This window comes from Nestor notabilis, unplaced genomic scaffold, assembly GCF_000696875.1.
Source record: "Nestor notabilis isolate BGI_N333 unplaced genomic scaffold, ASM69687v1 scaffold6579, whole genome shotgun sequence".
Classification (NCBI taxonomy): Eukaryota; Metazoa; Chordata; class Aves; order Psittaciformes; family Psittacidae; genus Nestor; species Nestor notabilis.
In genome coordinates this window covers 18,193-40,732 of record NW_009942261.1, presented here as the reverse complement: position 1 = coordinate 40,732, position 22,540 = coordinate 18,193, and the positions used below count along the sequence as shown (strand labels likewise).

The window sequence follows — 22,540 nt, the reverse complement described above, 5'->3', positions numbered from 1 at the left end:
ACTGTGGGAAACTCGCTTGGTTTTCCTAGTAGCTTTACTGGAGAATTTAAGATTAATCCTTTCACAGTGGCATTTCCTTAAATGTAGAATAGTCTGGTGAAGGATTTCCCATTTTTAGGATGTCCTTCCAAGATGAACCAGGCTAAAGATAGCCTCAAACCAGGGAAACAGCTAACTCAGTTACTCTTTTATAGCACATTTGTAGATAAAACCATCATCTACATTCACTGTCTTCATCCTCCTCTCCCCAAGCACTTACTACAGCTGTGCTTGTACAGCTCCTGTAAAAACAAAACCAGTGCTTTACCTGCAGTGTCACCTACTCGGGAGGTTACATCTGCCCATCGCTCCATCTGTGGATTATGGCACCTTTATTTACTTCACAGTGCTGCAGTTCTACCCGCTGACAGAACCAGCCTTGGCAGGACTCTCACCCCTCTGGAGCCCCTGAACTTGGGTTCCCACCCAGCCAAGCACAAGCAACTCTGCTTGTTCCCACCCGCTGCGGGGCTGGCAGCAACACTCCTGACCAAAGGTGATCTGCATCACAACCAGCGGTGCTTGCACAGCCACCCCTGGCTGCCTTTGCACTGGTCTGACACGCAGTGCTAGCTAGTACTTTCTCTCAAGGCAGGAACTACTTCCCAAACAGCAAGTGTTTCTGGTGTTTGTTACCAGGGTTCCCTCTGGGGACCAGCTGACAGCATTCTGCTGCTCCTAACCCCGCAAACCCAGGGCAGGCATCTGGGATGCTCTCCCCCCTGCAACTGAAGGACTGGAGGATGCTCAGCCCTCATTCTGGCCCACTCTTAAGAGCTTGAGTCGGTAAGTGTATGATCTGAACATGTAGTAGGGAGTGTGCATTGCTTGCAGTGAGCTGAGAAGGCAGCAGTTCAGGAGCAGCACAAGAATGAAGCCTCCTGCAGCCTTGGGGAGCCTCTGATCAAGGCCCTCTCCTGCAGGAAACCTCTTGCCCCTTGCTGCAAGGGTGCAGCTGATGCATGTTGTCAGCCACCAGCTAAAATGAGTAACCAGCTGTGCTCCTCCTGGTCTCCTCTGACGAGTGGCTCTTCTCTAGGAAGCCGGCAGCTCACCAACATGCTGCAGAAGTAACATCTCACAAACACAAACTGCAGGTCCTGTCCAGAGCTAGATGGAAGCCATGTCCCGTGAGACCTTCGCTGCAGAATGAGATCAAAAGTGCCAGAGGAAACAAAAATAAGCCATTTCAAACTGGTTTTCCTCAGAAGTCTGTTCTCCCAAGCTGTCATGCACACTCTTCACTTGGCACACGGTGTTCAGGCGCTCTCTGTGCATCCTGCAGCACTACGCTAATCATGAGATTACCCGGGTGCTTTATTTAGAGAATACTTTATTAGTTTCTGTAATCAAACCCATGTAAATAAGACCGTACATATTTAATACAGTGCGTTACCCCTGTACAAATGGAAAAAAAAAATTAAGTTTAACATTTCTAGACCAATATGGCTGTTAATTTCTGTACAATGCCAACTCACACTACAAGTGGGATACTTTTTTCCAAAGTTGACATCACAGCTAAAGTTTCCAAAAATTCAAATTATATATATATTTATATAAAAAGATAACCAATAGCGATTCACTAGGCATCGATAGCAGCAACAGCCTTTCCAGCTTCTGCAGTCATTTGAACAAAATTATACACATTAGACTCTCAACTCTTCCTTCCAAAACATGTAAAAAAAAAAAAAAAAAAAGAAAACAAAAAAAAATCCCAGAAAAAACCAGCAAATTCTGCTACTGATGTGGTACCTGGTGCTTTTTATTAGCTTTTTCAATCATTGTCTGGAAAAAAACCTCTAGAATAACATTATTAAAAACAGCTCCAGTATAGCACAGTCACTACTACATATCATAAGCAGGTACAGGGTATCTTACATTCACAGAAGTATCATACAGTACTGTCCTACAGCTATAATACTAGAGGATACAATTAAAAAGGCATTTATTTGACTTGATTCTACTTTCCAGCACACTGTGGGCAAGGAGGTGGTGCGACGCAGCTCTGATATAAAGAATGCACCTTGTAGATTCAACTCTCTTTAAGCTGATAAGGTTTCTTTTATTCTCATAGCACAGTTCTAAGTGCTCGCTGCTGTATACAGACATGAACTGGAAACCGTTTAGAAATCACTCGCATCATATAAAGGCAGCTGGACAGAGGTGAACAGAACAAATCTGACTATTGATGCAATGAACCTTTCAATTCCAGAGGTGAACAACTGAGGGGGCAGCGGGTGTAGAGAACACAGGTGGCCAAGTAGCATTTTCATACGGTGATCTAAGTGCAATACATTGTCATCCAAGAAGCAGCAGCCAGCAAAGCACTGCCTTCAGAGGGAAATTCAACATCATCAGTGTAAGTCTGTGTTACGTTAGGTCACACAGCAAAGGCAATTTTGCCAGCTATATGAATCCCTCTTTATGACAAAATAGAAGCTTCTTAAGTCACTAAAAACTTAACACACATTACTTGGCCCAGCACCATCTTCAGATCTGCATGTTCTCATACTCACGGGTTTATAAAAAGATAAATAGCAGCTGAAGATCAGAGCCTGAAGAAAATATGAGTATTCATCTTGTCAGCTAGGAACAAACCTCCCTGACCACCTCCCCTGCTGTTACTACTGTTCAATTTTTCTTGCTTTGGGAAACATACAGGTGTGTAAGCCAGTACATGTGCACACGTGTAGAACGTGCACACACCAAAAGCAGCCTCCATGCTGTTAGAGCAGACACAAGCCCAAAGGAGCCTAGAAGCTCAGCTGGATACGCAGCAGTTTGCATCCGTAACTGCTGAAGAAGCTGAAGGCTTCTATGTCACTTTACACTGTTCAGAGCCCTGCAGGGAGAGAAGACTGTTGTCTCATCCTTTGGGCTAGAAATCCATGCTGCTGTCATCTCACCCACCCTCCCCTCTCCCCCCACCTGCATGGAAACACAGCCTCTAAGATTTTGTTTCTTCGGTTTTGATTGCCTGAGGTTTGATTGGTCCAGTTCTAACAGGTTTTGTTGCTGTAGCAGGCGCAGGGGTGGGCTTTTCCTCAGTTTTGTCCTGGCAGACTCCTGAAGAGTCAGCAATTGCCTCAGTGGGTTTGCTCCCGTTCTCGTCCACTTTCTGTGCTTTGCCTCCTATGGGTTTGCTCTGTTGCTGCTGCTGCTGCTCAGAAAAGAATCTCTGGGTGGACTGAAGTACCTCTGCTCTCTGCTTTGCCTTAAGAAAGGGAGAAAACATGTTTACTGAAGAGAAGGCATTGGAATAAGAGTGACTTCACAGAAGTATCTCCTTAATGAAAGAGGAAGGACTGACTGCAGTGGCAAGACTTTTCTAGAAAGGCAGTGTCCATCCAGTTGCTTCCTAGATGTCACAACATCTAGGAACTCTTGGTTCCTCAGTAGTAGCTTAACATCATGCCTAGGCTTCCCTTGCTCTTCCTAATCCTCAAGCTAGAAAACAGGATCAAGGACAATAGTTTGAAGAATTATCTAACACCTTTTTATGACACTATTATTGCACAGTTTAATAAATGTAAGCTTTACCTATGGTAGGCTCAAAACAAAGCTTCACTCCTCAGTGGAACTTGCACATGACCAGAAGGCATGTGTGCCCGCACACTGCCCATGCCCCAACACTACCATCAGCACCAAGGGCCATTCCAGCTGTCATTTCTCCTGCCATGTGGTCTGGACTTCTTGAGTGCAGGAGCTGTATATCACAGCAGCAGAATCTACTCTCAGTACCCAAATTCCCTCCCCAACACACGTCCCTGGACACAAGACTTCAGAGTCTACAACGGGGATACAAGTGAACCAGTTCAAGGTTGTGTTCTATATAAGCCGGGGCCTTATCTGTTTCCCACTCAAAGTGGGCACTCATCCCAGGCAGCACAAACTACTGTCTGGCTTCTTTCAAATCCCTCCTCTGAATTCTAGCACTAACCGTGACTTACACCTGTGAAATTCAGCCTTTGTGACTACGTGTTTTAGTTGTAGGTTTTACACTGTGCAGACCAGAGGCTTCAGACCAAGCACTTGGCTTTCCTGTCCAGGCTTAAGCAAAGCGGGAGTTGCAGTAAGAGCTCAATCTTTTGGAAGCTGCACAATTAAGCCCAGTGCAGTCAAATGCCTTTTTAAAATTAAAAAGGTGTATTTTAATACAAGGACCCTCCACTACAATACAGTCACTAAGCTTCCACATATCTAAGTATTTTATGCTGTTCTATAGAAAACAGGGCAGGGGGGGATGACATGCAACAGGGGGAAAAAAGAGCAAAAGCCTGGAACAAGAGGTCTTGGCTTTCATACTGTGTAGTTGCTCCAAGTAACTCAGCCAGCAACAGAACAGAAAACAAACTGTGAACTCTGGTATGCAGGACTGCAGCAACAGTCTGCTTTTACTGGAGCCAGATGGACACCTGAAATATTTTGCACACATTTCAGCCATGCCCTGAAGGCTAGAAGTCTGGAGGAATTATCACAAGTAACCAAGTGTGACAAAATTCTTCTGACTCAGATTCTTCTGAGCAGTGTTTTCAGGGAGATTTGGAAAACCAGGACTGTATAGTAATATTTGCTATGACTGTCTAAATTAAATCCGTAATACAGTCAAGTCAATATACTAAGCATCGCCTGGTAAGTGTACAGCTAACAAACTGGTGGCAGAAAACTAAACGGACCAAGTACCTAGAATTTAAGGAGTAATCAATTATCTGGGCTAACTGATTCTCCTACAAGCAAACATAACCAGGAAAAAAACCACATTCCTTTGCTTTTACACCTGAATGCATGGGCTGTGGCAAATGACAGTAGATGAAGGAGCTCCTTAGCACCATCTATTTGTACGAGCAACTTACTCTGCAGCAAACATGCGAAGTGTACAATGGTGTCCCTGCAAGGACACCCCATACCGCAGTCCTGGCTTGGTAAGAAGAGTCTGCCTCAACCTGAAGGGTCCCAAAGTGCTTTAACAAGTTAGATGACACTCATCACCTGCTAGTGAAATGCAGCCACCTCTTCTGTGGAGCATACCATGTTACTGCATTCTACCACAGACAATTAATCACAGGCATTTCAAACCACTGGGAATTGAATCTCCAAGGAATGAGGCTGGCTGGAACAGGCAGGTTCAATACTGGTGTTCAGAGCTGGGGAGGCAGATGTGAAAAGATAGCTAACAGCAAGGTTGGTAGGCTTCATCACTCACTCAGAAAATCCAGGCTCTTGAAATCTAATTGTCAGATTGCCTTTGACAGCAGTGGCAGCTTCACAACTGCTGACCACAAGACCACTGGAGAAAGGAAGCTCCCTACAATATTTTTAGTCTGAAGTTCTTATTAAAAAAACCCCAGGGCTTAGAGAAGGTCTGTGTTCAGTTATTAGAGGCCCAGCTATACCGGCTTTGGGTCCAGAGGCATTTTAATTATGACATGATTTGCAGACACATTCCTGCCCTACAAGCTGTCAAGACTGAACTGGTGTTAACAGCACCGCTGTCCAAATACTAACCTTCATGTCTCGTTCAGCCTTCATCGCAGCCTGGGCCTGATTGCCTCTGGCTCCAGATACTGATCCACAAAGACCTCTGGCCACACGCGGTAAACGAGGGTGGCTCATAAGGCCTGTGGTCATCTGAGACGGCATCTGACTATGCAGTACTACTGGCAGCCTCTGAACAGGCGCTGGGAAGGTGTTAGTATATGGGGCTCTTACCAATGGAGGGAGCAGGTTAGGCTGAGAGAGGATCTAAGTGGGGGAAAAAAACAACAAAAAGAGACATTTCGCAATTAGAAAACTGCCAACTAGATTGCACGTTGGCATTATTTTAAATGGGGAAAAAGGTGCTGCTCTGCTGTCACACTCATGTCAAGAAAATAGGCTTTTATGTTAAGAGAGGCCATGCTTGAACTCCAGAAAAAAACAGCCCTGTAGTGCCGCTGTACCTGAAAGTAGGACCAACTTCCACCCAGTGTGTAATAAAGGAGAAGACCCATGCCAGGCAGTGGAGGACTCACTAGTGAAAGGCAGCCCTGGAAAGGTGAGGTAGTTTCTGCTAGTGGCAATCCAAAAATCTAATCTCAAGTCCTACAATCAATCACTTCAAATGCTAAAGACAGGCAGAAATATCCTACATTTTTAGAGAGGCTGGATTTCCCTAGCAGCCTGGCTACAGTCACCTCTAACAGGGATGCACCACCCTTGTAAGCTGTGCCCCCTGGAATGCCAGAAGCAAATTAAACCCTTTGTAATCAGCCCTCCTTGGTTTGGACTCCAGAGAAGCTTTCCAACCTGAACTGCTCCACCAATACTTCAGAAATGCATCTCAAACAACCAACTGCAAATCTGCTTTTTCTTTAAGCATTTAAAATATGCACTGGGACCCTTCTGAGACACAAAGCTGCTCCCCTTCCCCAACCAAATGATCTGTTTTTGCAGGATGAGGAGCATTACAGCTGCATGGGGAAGCCAGCGGAACAACAGTCTGTTCTACGTGATTCACAAATTCAAAATCAAACACCACAAACCTGCACTACTAGTTAACAAGATCAGAGAGGGTTGTTTGTTGTTTTGTTTTGGGTTTTTTTTTTCTTTTCTTTCATCTTGAAATCATGTCATTCATTTTAAGGATTTCATTTTGTATCTCCCCATGGTAAGTCTGAGGGAACACAGCCAAGTTAGAGTCACCAAGTCATACAGAGAAATGGTTTTGTTTGTAAGAAGCCACCAGTCACCTACCTGTGGTGCAAACTGTGCAGGAAACGGCTGTGTCATTCTCACAGCTGCAGCTGCTGACTGAAACTGCTTCTGGTAGACGATGCTGTTCATTTTGTTGGACTGATTGTTAGGACTTGTAGAACTGGCCCTAAAGAAAAACACACCACTTAGAATCACACTGCTCTCATTCAGATGTTTTTGCCTTTAGTTACACCTTAACTAGAAATTCAGCATTGGACAGAGAAAAAAAAAATAGTCTCCTACAGAAGCTGGTATCAGATATCTTTCTGTATCTACCATTAATTTAAAATGCAAGCAAACTCAGAACTTAAGAATGCAAAGAAAAAACAATTAGACATATTTAGGATATGGAAAGATCCTAGGTTATGAAAAAGACCCTTCCCGAAAGCATTCATAAACACACACTAATGTTGTAAGCGCTCCCCTTCCCATCCTTGCTACCTTATGTTCAGTCCTACCCCTCTAACACTGTTTGCTCTATTGTGTCAAGTTCAGAGCTTGTCACAACAGGCATTAAGCATGTGCAGCAGAAGCTGCCATGTATACCTGCTTCCACTCTGACCTGCTGTCTAGCATTTCAAAATGCACTTGAAGCATTTCAAGAATTCATGGAAAACAGTCTCCCCCCATTTTATCTGGCTAAGAACATGACCCTCCATTAAAACTTAAGAGGTGTTGAATCACCGTGAATTAAATGAAGCCTGAAAGGTTATCTGAGGAAAGGCACTGAACAGCCCTCAGAAAGAGTAAGCAGCCTACTTTACGAAATGGAGCTTGATTTGCAGAGTGTATGGGTGATACTTGTAAAATGAGCAGCAGGGCTGCAGTGGTAAGGACGCCAGCCATACTCAGTACACAACACTTTATAAGCTTAAAGAAGTCTTTGTTTAGTTTTCACTTCGAGATCTACTATGTTTCTGTCAATCTTCCCAGTACCTCTATGCTTAAGTGCAAAAGCTTATGATAAGCCCTGCTTTGACTGCTAGGAGACATTGCATGTAGAATCTCTAAGATATACACTATGAAGAGAATTGGCCTAAATGTGAACTTGCAAATTCAAGTTTCTTCTTCCTCATCCCTTCACTTTTTTACTCAGGTCAAGTACTGGAAGCACGACTTCAGCACTGAGTTCAAAACCTCATTTCCACTTCACTAGAAAAGCATGAATGCTGTCAGTGAAACCCACCAACTATCATTACTATGAACAGCTTTCAAGAACAGAACTAACTTGTCACAAAGTTCCATTTTCAATTTCTTTCAGCCCATTAACTTCATCCACAATCAGCCCAATAGGTTTACCATGAAGTGCATCTGTGTATGACCAAGATTCTGTTAATTGTCAATTAACCACGCAAACCTGCAAACAGGTTACTACTTTCACTTGTAAGAAGCCTATAGATCTTGCAGTGATTCTTAGCTCTGTAAAAGAAGTGTCGCTACAGTTGCAGTGTACGCCTTTAAGTGTTTTTTTCAGCACCGCAATTAAGATAAACTGTATAAGTTTTATACCAAACTACATCTTCCCTGCCATGCCTATACTTTCCTGGTACAATCCCAGGTCATTTTACATGCTTTGTTTAGCGTCACTTAATAAAAAAAAAATATTTTAAGTGTTTTATTTTAGAGCTATGTACTTTTGGCCAACTACAGCAGATCTGATGACCTACTGGAATGCTGCTTTTAAGCTAAGATTAAGCACTGCATTTTTGTATTAGTAGCCCCATACCTCATACCTTTCAGAATTGGCTGCTCATGCATGACTAGGTACATTTTCTAGCTCTGATTTCAAGGAATTTTGAGCTTAAGAGATTTACCGGAAGGGACTGGAGGTTGGAGTAGTACTTCTACCAGTAACTGGCGGTGTTCCAGGTTTAACATCGATGCCACCTCCAAAGGCCTTCAGGTCCATTTCCGATATCTGAAAAACAAAACAACCAACATGTTAATTCTAATTCAAATATTATGTTTACTAAGAAACTGTTAGCTTACCTCACATTTTTCTCAGTGAAAATAGGTCATTTAAGTGGAGGTGAAAGCCAGATTGCAAACCACCTTATTATTACTAGGACAACTCCAGCACCACAAGCACCTCCGTGTACAATTTTCCTGCACTATTTGGCACTTCGAGCAGTGGTACTGGCCTTCTAACTTGATCTTCCTCCATAATGAACAGGGATTTGTGACTCACTTATCTGGCCCTAAAAAAGTGCTTCAAGGTTGATACTTCCTTCCCCATCTCAGGTACCACATGAAAATTTTTAGATATAATCCTGAAAAATGCTGGCGTAAGGAATGCCATAAAATAATCCAGTTCTAAACAGAAATAAAAAGCACAGCAAAAATGGAGCTGTCATTTATGCAAAAAAATGTCCAGACTAATTTGACCAATAAATCTTGCATGTTATTTTTGCAGATACATTCAACAGAATAAGTTAGTCTCTGGAACCTTACCACACACAGCCATGAAGCGTAACAGCAACATTAATCAGTTAAATGCAAGTGGCTGTTTTAAGCTGACTTTCTTTAGCAGGAACATGATGGAACCCTTAACAGGCAGGGAAGTCTCCTAATGCCACCATCCCACTGCAGTTCTTTCTCATTTCTTGTTGAAACAAGTGTTCGTTTTCCAATGACAAGTGATAATTTTTCAACTGTGGCAAGAAACATGCTGCTGCTTAGAAGACAGGCTCATAAAAATTACAGAAGTGAAAAGATTTGTCCAGATCCTATGAAGCTAGAAAACTGCATGGTGCAAAAATCATCACATACTCCGGTGGGTGACAGGATGAAAACTTCATTTAGGTGATGTGGAATACTGGTTGCTGTTACTGTTGAAGATACGGAATTAACATCCAAGAGAGATTTTTCTTATCACAGCTGTAAACCATTGGGACAACAGGGTCATTTTATACTCAAAAGCACCCTAAAATTTAGGCCGTAAGATATGAGGATTTCAGGTGCAGCTCCAGAGTTTATTCCCTGCATTGGTGAAAGACCTTGCTGAATCTGACAAGAAGCTTAGCTGTGTTCATGTCCACTGTTATCCCCCACTGCTCACCTGAAAGTATGCTGCAACTGCGTTGTGCTGCACACTATCCGAAAATCCCAGGTGCCTGTAAATCTGTGATTCCATCTAAGACAAGAGACCTTGTGATTGGAAGCCAGCTCCACACATCCCCTCATTAACAATTACCACAGCAGCTCCAGATAAAGACTAGGACAGAATTCCCTCCTACGTAATTCAAGTTTCTCGCGCTATTTCAGTGTTATCATCTTACTGGAGCTGTCACTCAGAAAGAGTTTTCTTCAGCTGCAAGACCAGCCTTTTACACATCAAAGGTCCTGCCTTTCATACAATGCTGTGTTCTCAATACGCACCTTGCTGTGCTGTTCAGAAAAGCAGAACCTAAGCAACATTAGAAGAGTTTAATTCTGGTTTAAGGTCACAGCTGATACTGAGTCCACTGAAGCCCCTAAAACTCCAATTCATTGCACTAGACTTTATCCCATACAACTCACTCATTTCTGAGACCAAAACAAAGTGATAAATACATGCACGACCAGAATCATAAACCAGCCCTAACAGTGTAATGTTGTTTGCCTGCTGCTCTAATAATGGCTCTGTACTATTTTCTACATGATTCCTACATGAAATACCCTACACAGAATCATTGTCAAACTAGATATTCCTGCAGTGCAAATGGACTAGTATGAAGTTAGCTACAAAAACTCAGCTAAACCTTTACAACATGCACAGACCCAGTCCCTAAGGACCTAACTTTGACTGGCTTTTCTATCTTCCCCTTCCTACCTTTTAAAGTGAAGGCAGATTTTTAGATGCAACATCAGCATGGGTTGCCATGCAGTTTCTATAAAGCAGGATACAGCTGTGCTTTGTATTAATTTTTGTACTGTAGATACCAATATTGTTACCTTTCCAGTTGCAGCAATCATGCTGTGTTGAGTTCCTGCTGGGATTAATCCTCTGAAAGGCTGTGTTACTTGTGCAGGTCTGCTTAGATTTTGAGCCTGTGCTTGTGGTGGCGTGTGCTGTAGTGGTGGTTGTAAAGATTGGGGTAGGGCAATAAGTGGCTGTGCTGTGGATCCAAAGTTAGGCAAGGAAATTTGTGATCCTGGCAAAGGTACTGTCACCTGAAAGAAAGTAAAAACCAGTAGTAACATATACACAAGGGCCATTATTTAACTTTCTTTACTAGCTCTATAATTTCAGTTATATTCAAGGTAAATGGCTTAATGAGTTCATACATTTATCCAGAGAGCTGTAAGTGAATTTGTTTAGCCTGTCTTTATAACCAGTTTTAACGGCATTTGTGTCTTTGCTTTTCAGGAACAAAGTTGCATGCGAGTTCCTAACTCATCATTCAACGTGATTTCATTGTATCAAGAAGGAAATTTAATTCAACTCAGAAAATAAAGAAAGTAGAATGAAACAGCCAGTTGGGAGGGTGGATGTGGTTATTAATTTACTTCAAATACTTTTATCATCATAAGGACACTGAGATGAGAACTAGATTTTACTTTCCAGGACTCCCAACAACCAGCAGTCCCTGCTTAAAAAAAGCCACCACCAAACTTCATGCTGTCCCTTGCTTGCATTAACAGGGAGTGCTGTAGGCTGAAAACACCACAGAATGGTAGTGATAAATGTGAAAATACCACAGGAGTGATCTGACTGACAGGAGTTACTGCATTTCCTAGTCTGACCATCAATCCACAGCCTGCAAAACTATATGCCGAGTGCAACTAGAAGTGATATTCTCCAGATGTGAAAGACTTACTAGGGTTTTGAAGGATAACTGATTAGAAGTATAGAGACAGACAAGCTTGAACACATTAAAGGCACTAACCCTTCTAAAATGTCTAAAATTTTATGCTAGATTTCCAGCAGAAATTGGACTCTTCTAGATTTCTGTCTTGGCAACTTTACATGCATATATATTAGAATAAACCAGTTCATCAGAGAGCTTTTTTTAGTATTTTTAAGGCCACTTACATAAAAATTGAACCAGAAGATAGAAACCACTAGACAGCATCCTGTAAATGACAGACTGCTTGCACACATCAAATTAACAGTTCTTTCGCAAAAGAATTTTTTTAAAAAATAATAAATTCACTAGAGTTTATTTTACGAACCTCCTGATGTAGGTTACTGGTTACTGACTTGGCTCTCGTTTGCAGGTATGATCATCTGTCTACTTTTTTTCCTGCATATTTGGTATCACTGCCATATATAACAGCTCTAAAGTTTCACCTCAATCAGACTTGGTGTTAACAATTAGGCTGCACTAAGCACGTGGAGTTTGTCTCTCTCTCTCTCTCTAGATGCCACCACTGATACCTGTCCTCATAAAGGCAGTATATGCCTCAATTAGCAACATCACTAAATTAGCAGCCAACTGAATCTTTGTCTTGTCACTGGAAAATGAACTATTTAAGAGAAGGATGCCAGAGACAAATGATCAACATGAACTTGTAGGCTATCCAACTTCTCAGCAATTCATTTTTTTAGTGCTGCTGTAGTAGCTCTCCTTAGCTATCAATTTTGGAAGAATTAAAGATTGTCTCAGCCCCACCTCCACACCCATCCCACAAAACCCACCATCAACAACATGCTTTTAAGAAGAATACGATTTAGGAAATTTACCATGCCATAGTTTACCTGCTGGAGAGCACTGGGAGACTGTGCAGTGTTGTAGAAATTGCTCTGGCCAGGCTGTTGAACTTGCCCAGAGTACAGATTTGAAGCTTGAGTGAGTGTAGCTCTGGCCTAGGAACAGTGAGACACACCATAGATTAAGAACACTCAGGAGAGCAGTTCTGAGACAGCACGGCACATCATTCTGTATTTCAGCCAGTACAGCAGAAACCACAGCATAGGAAGCTGACAACCTGAATGTTTCAGCATGTGATAAAGCTCTCATTTGCAAATGGCAGAATTGCCTTTTGATCACCTACTGTAACAGAAATTAAACTCGAAGCTCCCGTTAGTAACTGAAGTGCAAGGAGCCCTGTAGTTTGGGGAATAATCCTCCATTCAGATATTATGCTAATGTACCATTATGAAATTAAATGGACATTCTCTTCCAATCAGCTTAAGTTTCCTGCCACCTTGCCTATCATGTAATTACCAGAGTTGGGCTTATCCCAAGCTGAGCAATACTTGATTTATTATTGCATTATCTGTATCAAACCATTGAGAAGTTTTGCATTTTGGAGCATCTCCTACCTGGAGAATGTGCGTATCAATCAGCTGAGAGCCTCCCAGTCCTGAAGCTTGACTAAGTTGATGTTCATATAAGATAGGAATAGGTTGTGTATTAGAAGTCTGTTGAAATGCCAGGCTCGACTGTGCCTTAGCAAGCTCCTGGTGTTGTACTGCTGGGAAGTTGTGTAAGGCTGTACCAGACAGAACTACTGGTGATGGCTGAGACAAACCACTTTGCATAAAAGCTTGCTGGGATCTGCAGGAAATTGAAGTATTACACGTAAAAATGCAGACAGAGCTCAACAATGAGCCACTAAAAATTAAAAACATAGGTTATATTCTTTAAGTGGAATTAAACCACTTAGCTCTATTGAACAGATTTTCACCCGAGAAAGGTATTTTTTTTTCCTACTTTGCACATAACAAAATAATGGATGCTACTAAAGCAACAGGAAACAATGGCTAGGCTTTTATTTAAATCTTAAGGTACACTCAGCTATTTAGATGTGCATGCTAAAATAATTCTTGCATAATTTAACAGTAACATAGAGAAGCTATCAATTCTTAGTTCCTGTGCTATAAGGTAGGACAGTGGGGAAGTATACGTGAATAGTTCCACTTAGTGACAAAGTAAAATCCTTTGTTCTCTTAACTTCACAGATCTTGGTAGACCAGCTTTTAACATTTACAGGTTAAATCACTGGATGATGACAATTGCAGCTTCCAAATGAATGTTTTGATTTGAAAACAGTAACACAGACAGACAACAGAGCCTTTAATTTTAACTAGATATTCAATTCCCTTGTCACCAGCATGGGGAAGTTGCAATTTGTTTAAACCCCCCGCCCCCGCCCCTGTACAGCAAAGCACCATAGACAGGTTTGTTTTAGTCCACCAGATGTATTTATCCAAACATTTCTGCCAAGAGCCTACTGAACAGCCACCCTCAGACTGAAGAATCAAGTTTTTAAATAAGCAGCCCTTGCAAAACTCTTCAGCTCAGAGGAGAGTGTTTTTGATGGAAAAACACTTCTCAGTTTATCACTTACTCAATACGTACCAGCATAACACTGATCCTGTTAATCTGCCAGTGTAGTGGCTATGTATTTGCCCAACAGAACAGTCAGGTTAGCTTTGTTCTGTACCTTTCCTTAACTGCAGAACAGTCGCACACTCTAAGCACTGGAGAAACTTTTCCAGAACGTATGCGGAGGCCTCTTGGCAATGTAGCCAAAAAGATTCTTAGAAGCCTTTTACTTTTCTTTTTTTTTTTTAAATCCGGTAACCTATGTATCTCAAAAGCTTATCCTCCTCTGCACCTTTAATGATGTAGGGAAGCATTCATACTCATAAATAGCACAACCCAAACCTCCATTAAATACTGGGTTTGTGTGTGACCAGATCAGCCGACAGCATTTATTTAATCTGCACCACATGCCAGACTGATTGTATTTCTGTAACTAGTCAACTGTTTGCAACAACTTCTGTCAGCTGTGGCAGGACAAGCGATATTTGGTCCAAAGTCAGCCAAGCACAAAGTCAGGATACAGATGTAGTCAGTTAAACCTTCTGTGGCTTCAGCCTTCTGCATTGCAACAAGCAGGTTTTTCTACAGCACACGCAAAACCCTGTAATTATATTTTCAAATAAACTTTCTCAAAGTAAAACTAACAAAATCTGTCAGAATTACACCACTGTGAATCAGAATCGATAGGAACTGCAAGGAAGCTTTTGGAAAGGCCATCTGAGATACTAGTCTTCCTGTTATCTTTTGTAGCAAACATTTATTCTAAAACATACTCTGCTATTGCCTACACATCTGAAATTACGTTTCTACCACCTATGGGGTTTAAACTAGGATTTCAAAGTGTTTCAAGGCTACAATGTTTGCTTGATTAGAAAATAAATTATTGAACTAAAAGGACAGACTCCTCTTTTTTTATTCTCTTAGCATGAAAGACTGATGCTTTTGGCTTTTTAGCCTGGTTTCCTAAAGATACAAAATAACATGCATAATCTTTGAACCGATGACTTCAAAACTACATCTGCACACACAGACTAGTCAGACAATCTGCATACACAGTTCTCAGCCAGACAAACAGACAAAAGGTATTTTTGGGAAAACAGGAAGATGAGGCAGCTACTGAACACGGGTCTGCAGAGAAGCGAGTTCTACAAATTCTGCCACTCAAAACCCAAATAAATTTGTACATGCTACCTACCTATAAGGTTGTAAGGATGAGTTGAACAACTCTTGGGCTTGTGATACAGCTGGTGCTGCTCCTAAACTCAGCTGAGCTTGGTGCTGTCCTTGTAGGGGTGCATAGATGGGGATAGGAATCTGCTGAACTGAAGCAGGCTGCATAAAAAAAGAAACCATTAAATATCCCAAGGACAAAAGCAATGTAGAAAAGCTACAGTTAAATGTGCTAGGATTTGTGTAACATTATACAAAGTAAACAGAAAACATCAAATCCCAAAGCTGAAAGCAAAGCTAGTGTTGCTCCCATTCAGAAAGTTATTTTCTAGTTGGATTTTACACTTTTCCTTGCAAATAACCAGCAGAAACCAAACCACTTAGATTTGTGTACAAAACAATTGCACAAGATTGCATACAATTTTGTCCTACAGAAGTTGACTAAGCCTGTACTAACATGGCCAGACAAACACCTCCTGTCAATATATACTTTTACATAAAATATATTTGTGAGTGAAAGCTTATTCTCTCAACTTTCATGACATGCTTTCATTCTCAGGAACAGAAGAGATCAAACACTGCCTGCACGCACCAAAATGAAAAAACAAATGTAAGCATGACCTCATTTTTGCAGTCCCAACTCTCACCTGCCCCAATTAGCTCACCAGTAGAGCTTTAAACGCAATATGGACAAGGAGGAGGAAAAAAAAGAAATATGAAATCCCCAAATACCTGAGAAAGCCCTGGTTGAAAGCCTTGCTGTTGGGCCAGAGAAGGTGGTGCCAAACGCGCATGTTGAGTATTGAATAGATGACTTGTATCCATATAAAATGCTGGGATTTGAGCTGCAGTACCTCAGAAAGAGCAATAGAGTTAGTACCTGATTCCAAACATCTCCCTGATAGAAAGGTTTTCGTCAAGAGTTAGTGATGCAGCCACTGTTGGCACTTCCCAGCGTAACAGGTACCAGAGAGACTTGGAGAAGAAATAGAACTGAAGACCTGGGCACCTAACCAGCTTTGGTATCTTCTCAAAATCACCCCCAGGATCTACTGGTCTTGCACATGGATCTCCAGCTCCTTGCCAAAACTGGCATTTGGGTGAAGGAACGGGAAGAACATGCTATACTGTCAAGTAATTTAGATTAACTATTATGTATGGTTTTCTTTAAAGAAAAACCCCATGATTCTAAATTACTGCACCACTTTAAGGAGTCAAGACTAAATCATTCTTGGTCTTAAACAGTGATTTACCATTCTGTGACAGAAAAACGATATATTAAGAGATTCAAACTTACTTTCCTCAACAAACTAACAACACAGCATTATCTTTATATTTACCAATAGAACTTGCATATTTAGCATAAGACACAATTAGTGAGTATTTGCTTACAGAATGCTGTCATTCTGTCTTTACTGCAGATAAAACCAGAAGTGAATTCAACTCTCAAACTTCAAAACTCAAAAAAAGCAGACACATGGCTTCTTGGCCACAAACACTATTACCTGCTGCAGACTGAGACACATAGACCTGGGAACTTTGCTGTTGCTGGGCAATGAGGGATGGCATGCAGCTCAGCTGGGAAAAGTGACCAGCAGAAGCTAGGCTGCTTGTCTGCAACTGCTGTGGTTTCACTTTACATATATTAGGAGGGTCTGAGGTGCTTGCAGTCTTCGTACTCAGTGAAGAGGTTGTGTATGTTCCAGCTCCTAGGAGAAGAGAAACAATAAATCAACAATAAATTTTGATAAATCAGAAACCAGCTAAAAATATTTCAAAGCCTCATCTTTCAGCAGTCAGCATCTTTTGTTTGCTGTGAAGAACTCAGGTGGAAACCAGAGCTGCTTGTAAATAGCAGCTGGACATTTGCTCTGCCTATTGCATAGGGGGGTTTTGATACGAGCTGTTGAAGCTTTCACTCCAAAAGCAAAAGCACAAGTGAAAGTAGAAATGCTATTAGCTGGGTATCAGAACTACCATCTGCTTGAAGAAACAATTACTTGCCTTGATTCAGCTGAACAAAATGAAACTAATAAGGTGGCCAGCAGAAGTTTACCCTCCTGTTTCAAGTCCATATAAATAGCATAGGTGGAGAGATATCTTAGTATTCTTTACAGCTGACTGAAACAGATGAATTGTCTCCTTGTCAGAAGGTACCTGGGAAGCTGCTGTTCAGATCCAACATTTCATACTAGTGTAAAACTTCTGTTAGCTTTGCAGAGAACATAATTCCAAAGGGAATCTAATCTACTGAAAAACATAACCAAGGAACAGTGCAACAGGATACTATAATCTTGACTTCTGGTACCTGAAAGCGAAGTTGTTGGTGTAACTGAGGCCACAGGAATAGGAGGCATTGATGCACTAGAGAAAGAGCTGTAAGTACCACTGCTTGGCCCAGTGTTGCCGCTGCTGCTGCTGCTACTGCCGCTGCCACCAGCAATGGGAGATGCTGCTGAGGTCACTGGAGAAGTCTTCTCCCCCATGTTTGGAGAATTCTCCCATGCTTTGCGTGCAGACTCCATCTGTTTAAAAGAAAATAAATTTCTTCATTTATTAGGAAGTTTCAACTAGTCAAACAATCGTCATCTTTTTAACAGTCCTTCTTAGTTTAAAAGGCAGTTCAGGCTTCATGCGAGCCTCTTTTAAAAAAGTCACCATGATCGTGCAACTCTGTTCATGCAAAAAGCATACAGCCTTAAGCTGGAGCTTCTTATCTGCCCCGACTGCACACGTGCACAGTTCATTGTCTTAACATTCAGTGCTCAAAAGAGAATTCACTCACACTAATTTGGCTTGGTTTCATTTGACACAAAGAGCAAAAGACACAGTCAGCAAAAGAAAGGTAAGAAACCTCTAAATATTTCCATTAAGTCCTTATTTACAAGTTATTTGGGCCATTTAAATGAAATAGCCCCTTGCTTTCTTGGTAAATCATCCACTTTGAGTGACCACCAAAAATATCTAACATATATTTCAGTAAACATGAGTAGTCAAGTTTAGATTTCCAAAGCATCTGCTTGTTCAAGAAGCAATTATGAGCTGACACAGCTTGTGGACGGTGCTCTACATGAATGCTAAAAATGCTTCATGTTCCTTATTTCTGCAATAATTCTGAGTTTAAGTCTTCTGTGACAAGGAAGACGAAACTTCAATTTAAGTATTTTATACACAATTATCTTCCACCAAAAGCGGAAAGAACTACTGGTTTACTGCAGCCAATAATCTAATTATTGTTACAGTAGACAAGCAATGCCAAATCTGAACTGAGTCAATGTTGAATGACTACTGAAAAGGAAATATTAATGTTCATACTACACTCACTAATTTAAAGGCTCGAACACAGTCCACAGACTTATCTACAACCTTCAGCTGGGGACAGCTGAAGAAAAGGTTCTGCTAGCAGAGCTGGATGCCATATGCTAGAATTGCTCATCTGGCAGACTATGAGCTTCTCAAGGCCCAGTTCTGTCTTTAATGGTATATGTAAAGGGACAAATACATACTCACCAACAAATCTGACCTTGCTGCCTGGATCAACAGAGCCCCCTAACTGGGACTTGCAGTCTCTGAAAGTCATACTTTTAACCTACCCTGTTTTACATGAATTAGGCACACTGACAGACCAAACATGACTTAGATTATTTGTGCAGATGCTTCAGAGGTGACAAAAAAAAAGTAAAGCTATCTCAGAAGAACTGGGTAACAGGTGATTAGTACGCTTGTCCATGCAAAGTGGAATTCTGTATTCCTTAAGAGTGTAAAGAGTAAGGAGGAAGACTTTGTTACAATCAAGTCATTCTCAGTTTTTCCTCCACAACATTTTCCTCCAAATTGGTTCCAACTCTTCCAGACAGGGCAAACTTAAGAATTTATTTCTAATCTGCTGAATTTTGCTTAAGGTAGAGTATAGACAAGACTACAAGCCCCTTTCTGAACACCACAGGCTCTGGCAATACAGGGTGAAGTGTTGTACTGCACTGGTATTAAGAGCAAGTGAAGAAATAGCTGTGAATGTCTGCAATAAGAGAAAAAGTGTAGAAGCTTCCATTATGTTCAATGAGTTACATAATGTTCTGGAGAAATTCACAGTAAAAGTTAATCTACACACTGCCTTTTTTCTTCCATTTTCAAATTTTTATTAAAGAGCATATAAGATAGTCCTGAGTTTTCTAACAGCTTTGCTTTTAGAGAACTCCTTAACAATCTCTAACTTCTTATGTCAGAAAAACAGACGTAAAAGAGATTGGTACTCTAGGAGTGCCTATGCAGCACCATCTACAAACCAGATATGGAGTAAGAAGCTTTAAATTAAGCGAGGCTGAGGCCAGTGGTGTAATTTCACTGTTTGCTTAGTTATGGGAAAAGAGCACTAGTTGGAGATCACAGGTGCTTGAGGTTTCTCATCACCACTGACCCAATGGGGCCTTCACATTGCAATAATGGTCCAGTATGTATTACCCCAAAACTTAGCTGGAGACAAATACCAGTGTGCACATTCTTAAGCATGACAAAGTTTAAGTGATAAGAAAGTCAAAACATGTCAGACTCTGGACCAGGCGTGCATACAAGAATTTAAACGGAACCTCAGAATGTTGAAGACAGCCAGCCTGCTCAGTTTAAGATTGCTTTGGATTTTCTTTTGCTCAGCAACTTACCTACCAATAGACCTATCAGCTAGGATGTCTGCCTTGGTAAAGGTGTCTTTAGCAAAACTACTCCAAGGAAACAAGAGATCTCAACAAGCCTTCCCATATGAGCGCCTTATACCTATGTGCTGGCAGAATGATGCCAAGTAGTGGGAGGATTCATGACGCAGTTCCCCTGTCGAGCTTCTTCACAAAGAGCTTTCCATAATAGGGGACTGAAGAAAAAGGAGGGGCAAGAATTACTCCTTTATGGAGGCAGGGCCTGGAGATTTGGTTCTTTTAAGAGAATGATGGAAAACCTCTATGCTGCACCAGAATCATTTTTTAAAAGAAGCAATCATTATGTTGAAGAGGATGACATAAAGAACAGCTCTGCTCTGTCTGAATGAGAAGTCTTCGTGCATGCTTCACAACAAGCTTGTTGCTTTCAGTGTTTGCAAAAAGGAGGCAAAGCTCCAGTGGCTGGAACAGAGAAATCGGAGACAAAGCTGCTTCCAAATGTCTTTCCATTCACATTTTGGTCAGTGCTCTTCAAGGTAGCCTCAAAACACGGATCTTTGACATATTTTGTTAGCACATATCCAAGATCTATCATTGACTGAAAAGGCAATCAAATCACTTGACACCAAAACGGCAGAAAAAGAAACTGTAGGATGAATGACACAAACACCACAGTTTGCTTTCTAACTGAGCAGTGTCACATTCTTTGCAGCACCATGCTACAGTAACATTCCTACCTGTATTACATGTGAATCAGATATCCAGCTGCTAGGTAGAAACTGCTATTTTCAAAAAATGCTTTCAGGCGCCAGAAAGTCATATTATGGTAATTTCTTACATAAGAATGCAATAGAAAAAAACGGATTTTTGTTAAATGACTTGTCCCTCTCCAGCCCTCTCCCATTTTTGCTGGTCTATTGTTTTAAAGTAACTTTTTTTTTCCAAGAAATAAAGTGTTAATGAAAGAAAAGCAAAGATTCAACAAGAGATCATTAATAACTATCATCTGTACAGAACACAAGCAAGCAGCTGTCAAACCATGCCAGTGAGACACAAGTCTCACTGGGATTGACAAGCAAGTTTCTCCAAAGTGTTAGTTCTGCATCCAATCCCTGGTTTCATTTCCTCTTTTCAAAAATTAGAGAAACTAAGTTCAAACATTACTCTTCCTTAATAATAGAAGCAGCAACAGTATTTCTACTGGTTCAGTCACCTGTGGTCACAATCGCAAACAGATCTAGGGCATCAAAACAAAACAAAAAAAAAAAAAAAAAGGGACCAAAACCTTCTAGAGATACAGTAGCAAAGCTAGAGCCCAACTCTATGTTAGTGAGTTATACAATGCACACAGTCCAACAAAATAGGAAAACCATTCAAAATATTCTACACACTTGCTCTGTGCTGGAGAGCAGAAAACAATGTAACATAGCACAACAAAACACGTTCTGACTAGCTGATCAAACTGCTCTTCATAGACACCAGCACACCACCTACATCTCATTCTTCAGAACTTTAGCCATTCAACTCAATGCCACATTAACCCTGCATCACTATCTTACACCTAAAAGAAAACAAGTTCGGCTTACCAAGCAACTCCTTACAGCCTTCAATACTAAACCAGGCAACTTACTTTCAGCTAAACTCTAAAGAAACCTCAGTCAGATTCTGATGGTTTGTCATGAATACTATGGTATAATGCTAACATAGTAAGATTTTTTTTTCAGGGCATTTGGAGCCAAGATTGGTTGAGATGCCAAGTGTTAATGCAAAATGGGGTTAGAGATTTATAATTTAAATGCATCCTTTGATAGTCTTGTGTTCCAGCCATCCATTTATATGCAAAAGCAGTTCAGCAGAGGAAACAAAAGGAAGGCTCTTAAAAAAAAAAAAAAAAAAAAAAAAAAGTCACCAGCAAGTTCTCCATTAACTTTTCCCCTGCATGCAAGAAAACGACCCTTAGAGGGATGTGGTACATACCTTGAGGGTGAGGTCGACGGTAGCGGGAGAAACTGGAGTTAGGCTGGAGCTCTGTTGTAGAGTCTCCCTCCTAGGGAGGGGAAGGGTGTGGGGCAGGGGCACCTGAAAGGCAGGCAACACACATCACATTCTAACTACGTCTACTACAAAAGCCCCAGAAAAGCAAAGCTCAAGCTTTATTAAGTGAGCTACAATTTCTTCAAGGCTTGAGCATTTTGCAGGGAGACGTTGATAAAATAAGGCAAAAATTTGGTAGGTGGGGAAAGGCCATTCAGCAGGTGCCGAGATGCTTCTCATCTCTCTTTAACAGGCTGAATGAAGACTAAGGTTCTAAAATGTTCATGTCTTCTGCATACACAAATATCAATTTTGTGCTTTGGGTTTAAAGTACAATTTCAGTTTACTGATACGAAAAATTCTTCAAGCCAGGTTTGTCCCCTTTTGTACAAATACAGTACATGGGGCTTCATGACCTTGAGATCCAAGATGCAGTTACTGAAAAGAGGAAGCTATAAACCTCCAAAGTCACAGGACCATGAAACAAACCAAAATGGATTTGCCATCCAGTAACTGAATTCAGTTATCTTCTCTTTCAAAAGATGAAAGATGTGAAACTTAAAGAAATAAACTTGACATAATGCTATTGCTCTCTTTGCCTAAGAAAACACTGACTGATTTCCTGGAAGTTTTAAATAAAGTGGTTAAAAAATACTCCAGTGG

General features: G+C 41.2%; 1 protein-coding gene across 1 annotated transcript in view; it reads right to left on the bottom strand.

Moving 5' to 3' along the window:
* Positions 1-2,986: 2,986 nt before the first annotated feature.
* LOC104410981 (protein PRRC2C-like) overlaps positions 2,987-22,540 on the bottom strand; it is a gene marked incomplete at its 5' end in the record, with an annotated part of 37,449 nt that continues 17,895 nt past the window's right edge. Inside the window, 12 exon segments of the mRNA XM_010021298.1 lie at positions 2,987-3,253; positions 6,772-6,898; positions 8,586-8,689; positions 9,830-9,904; positions 10,705-10,923; positions 12,437-12,559; positions 13,019-13,253; positions 15,220-15,356; positions 15,927-16,039; positions 16,700-16,903; positions 17,503-17,719; positions 21,821-21,922. Of these exon segments, the coding sequence (XP_010019600.1) occupies positions 2,987-3,253; positions 6,772-6,898; positions 8,586-8,689; positions 9,830-9,904; positions 10,705-10,923; positions 12,437-12,559; positions 13,019-13,253; positions 15,220-15,356; positions 15,927-16,039; positions 16,700-16,903; positions 17,503-17,719; positions 21,821-21,922 (1,923 nt within the window).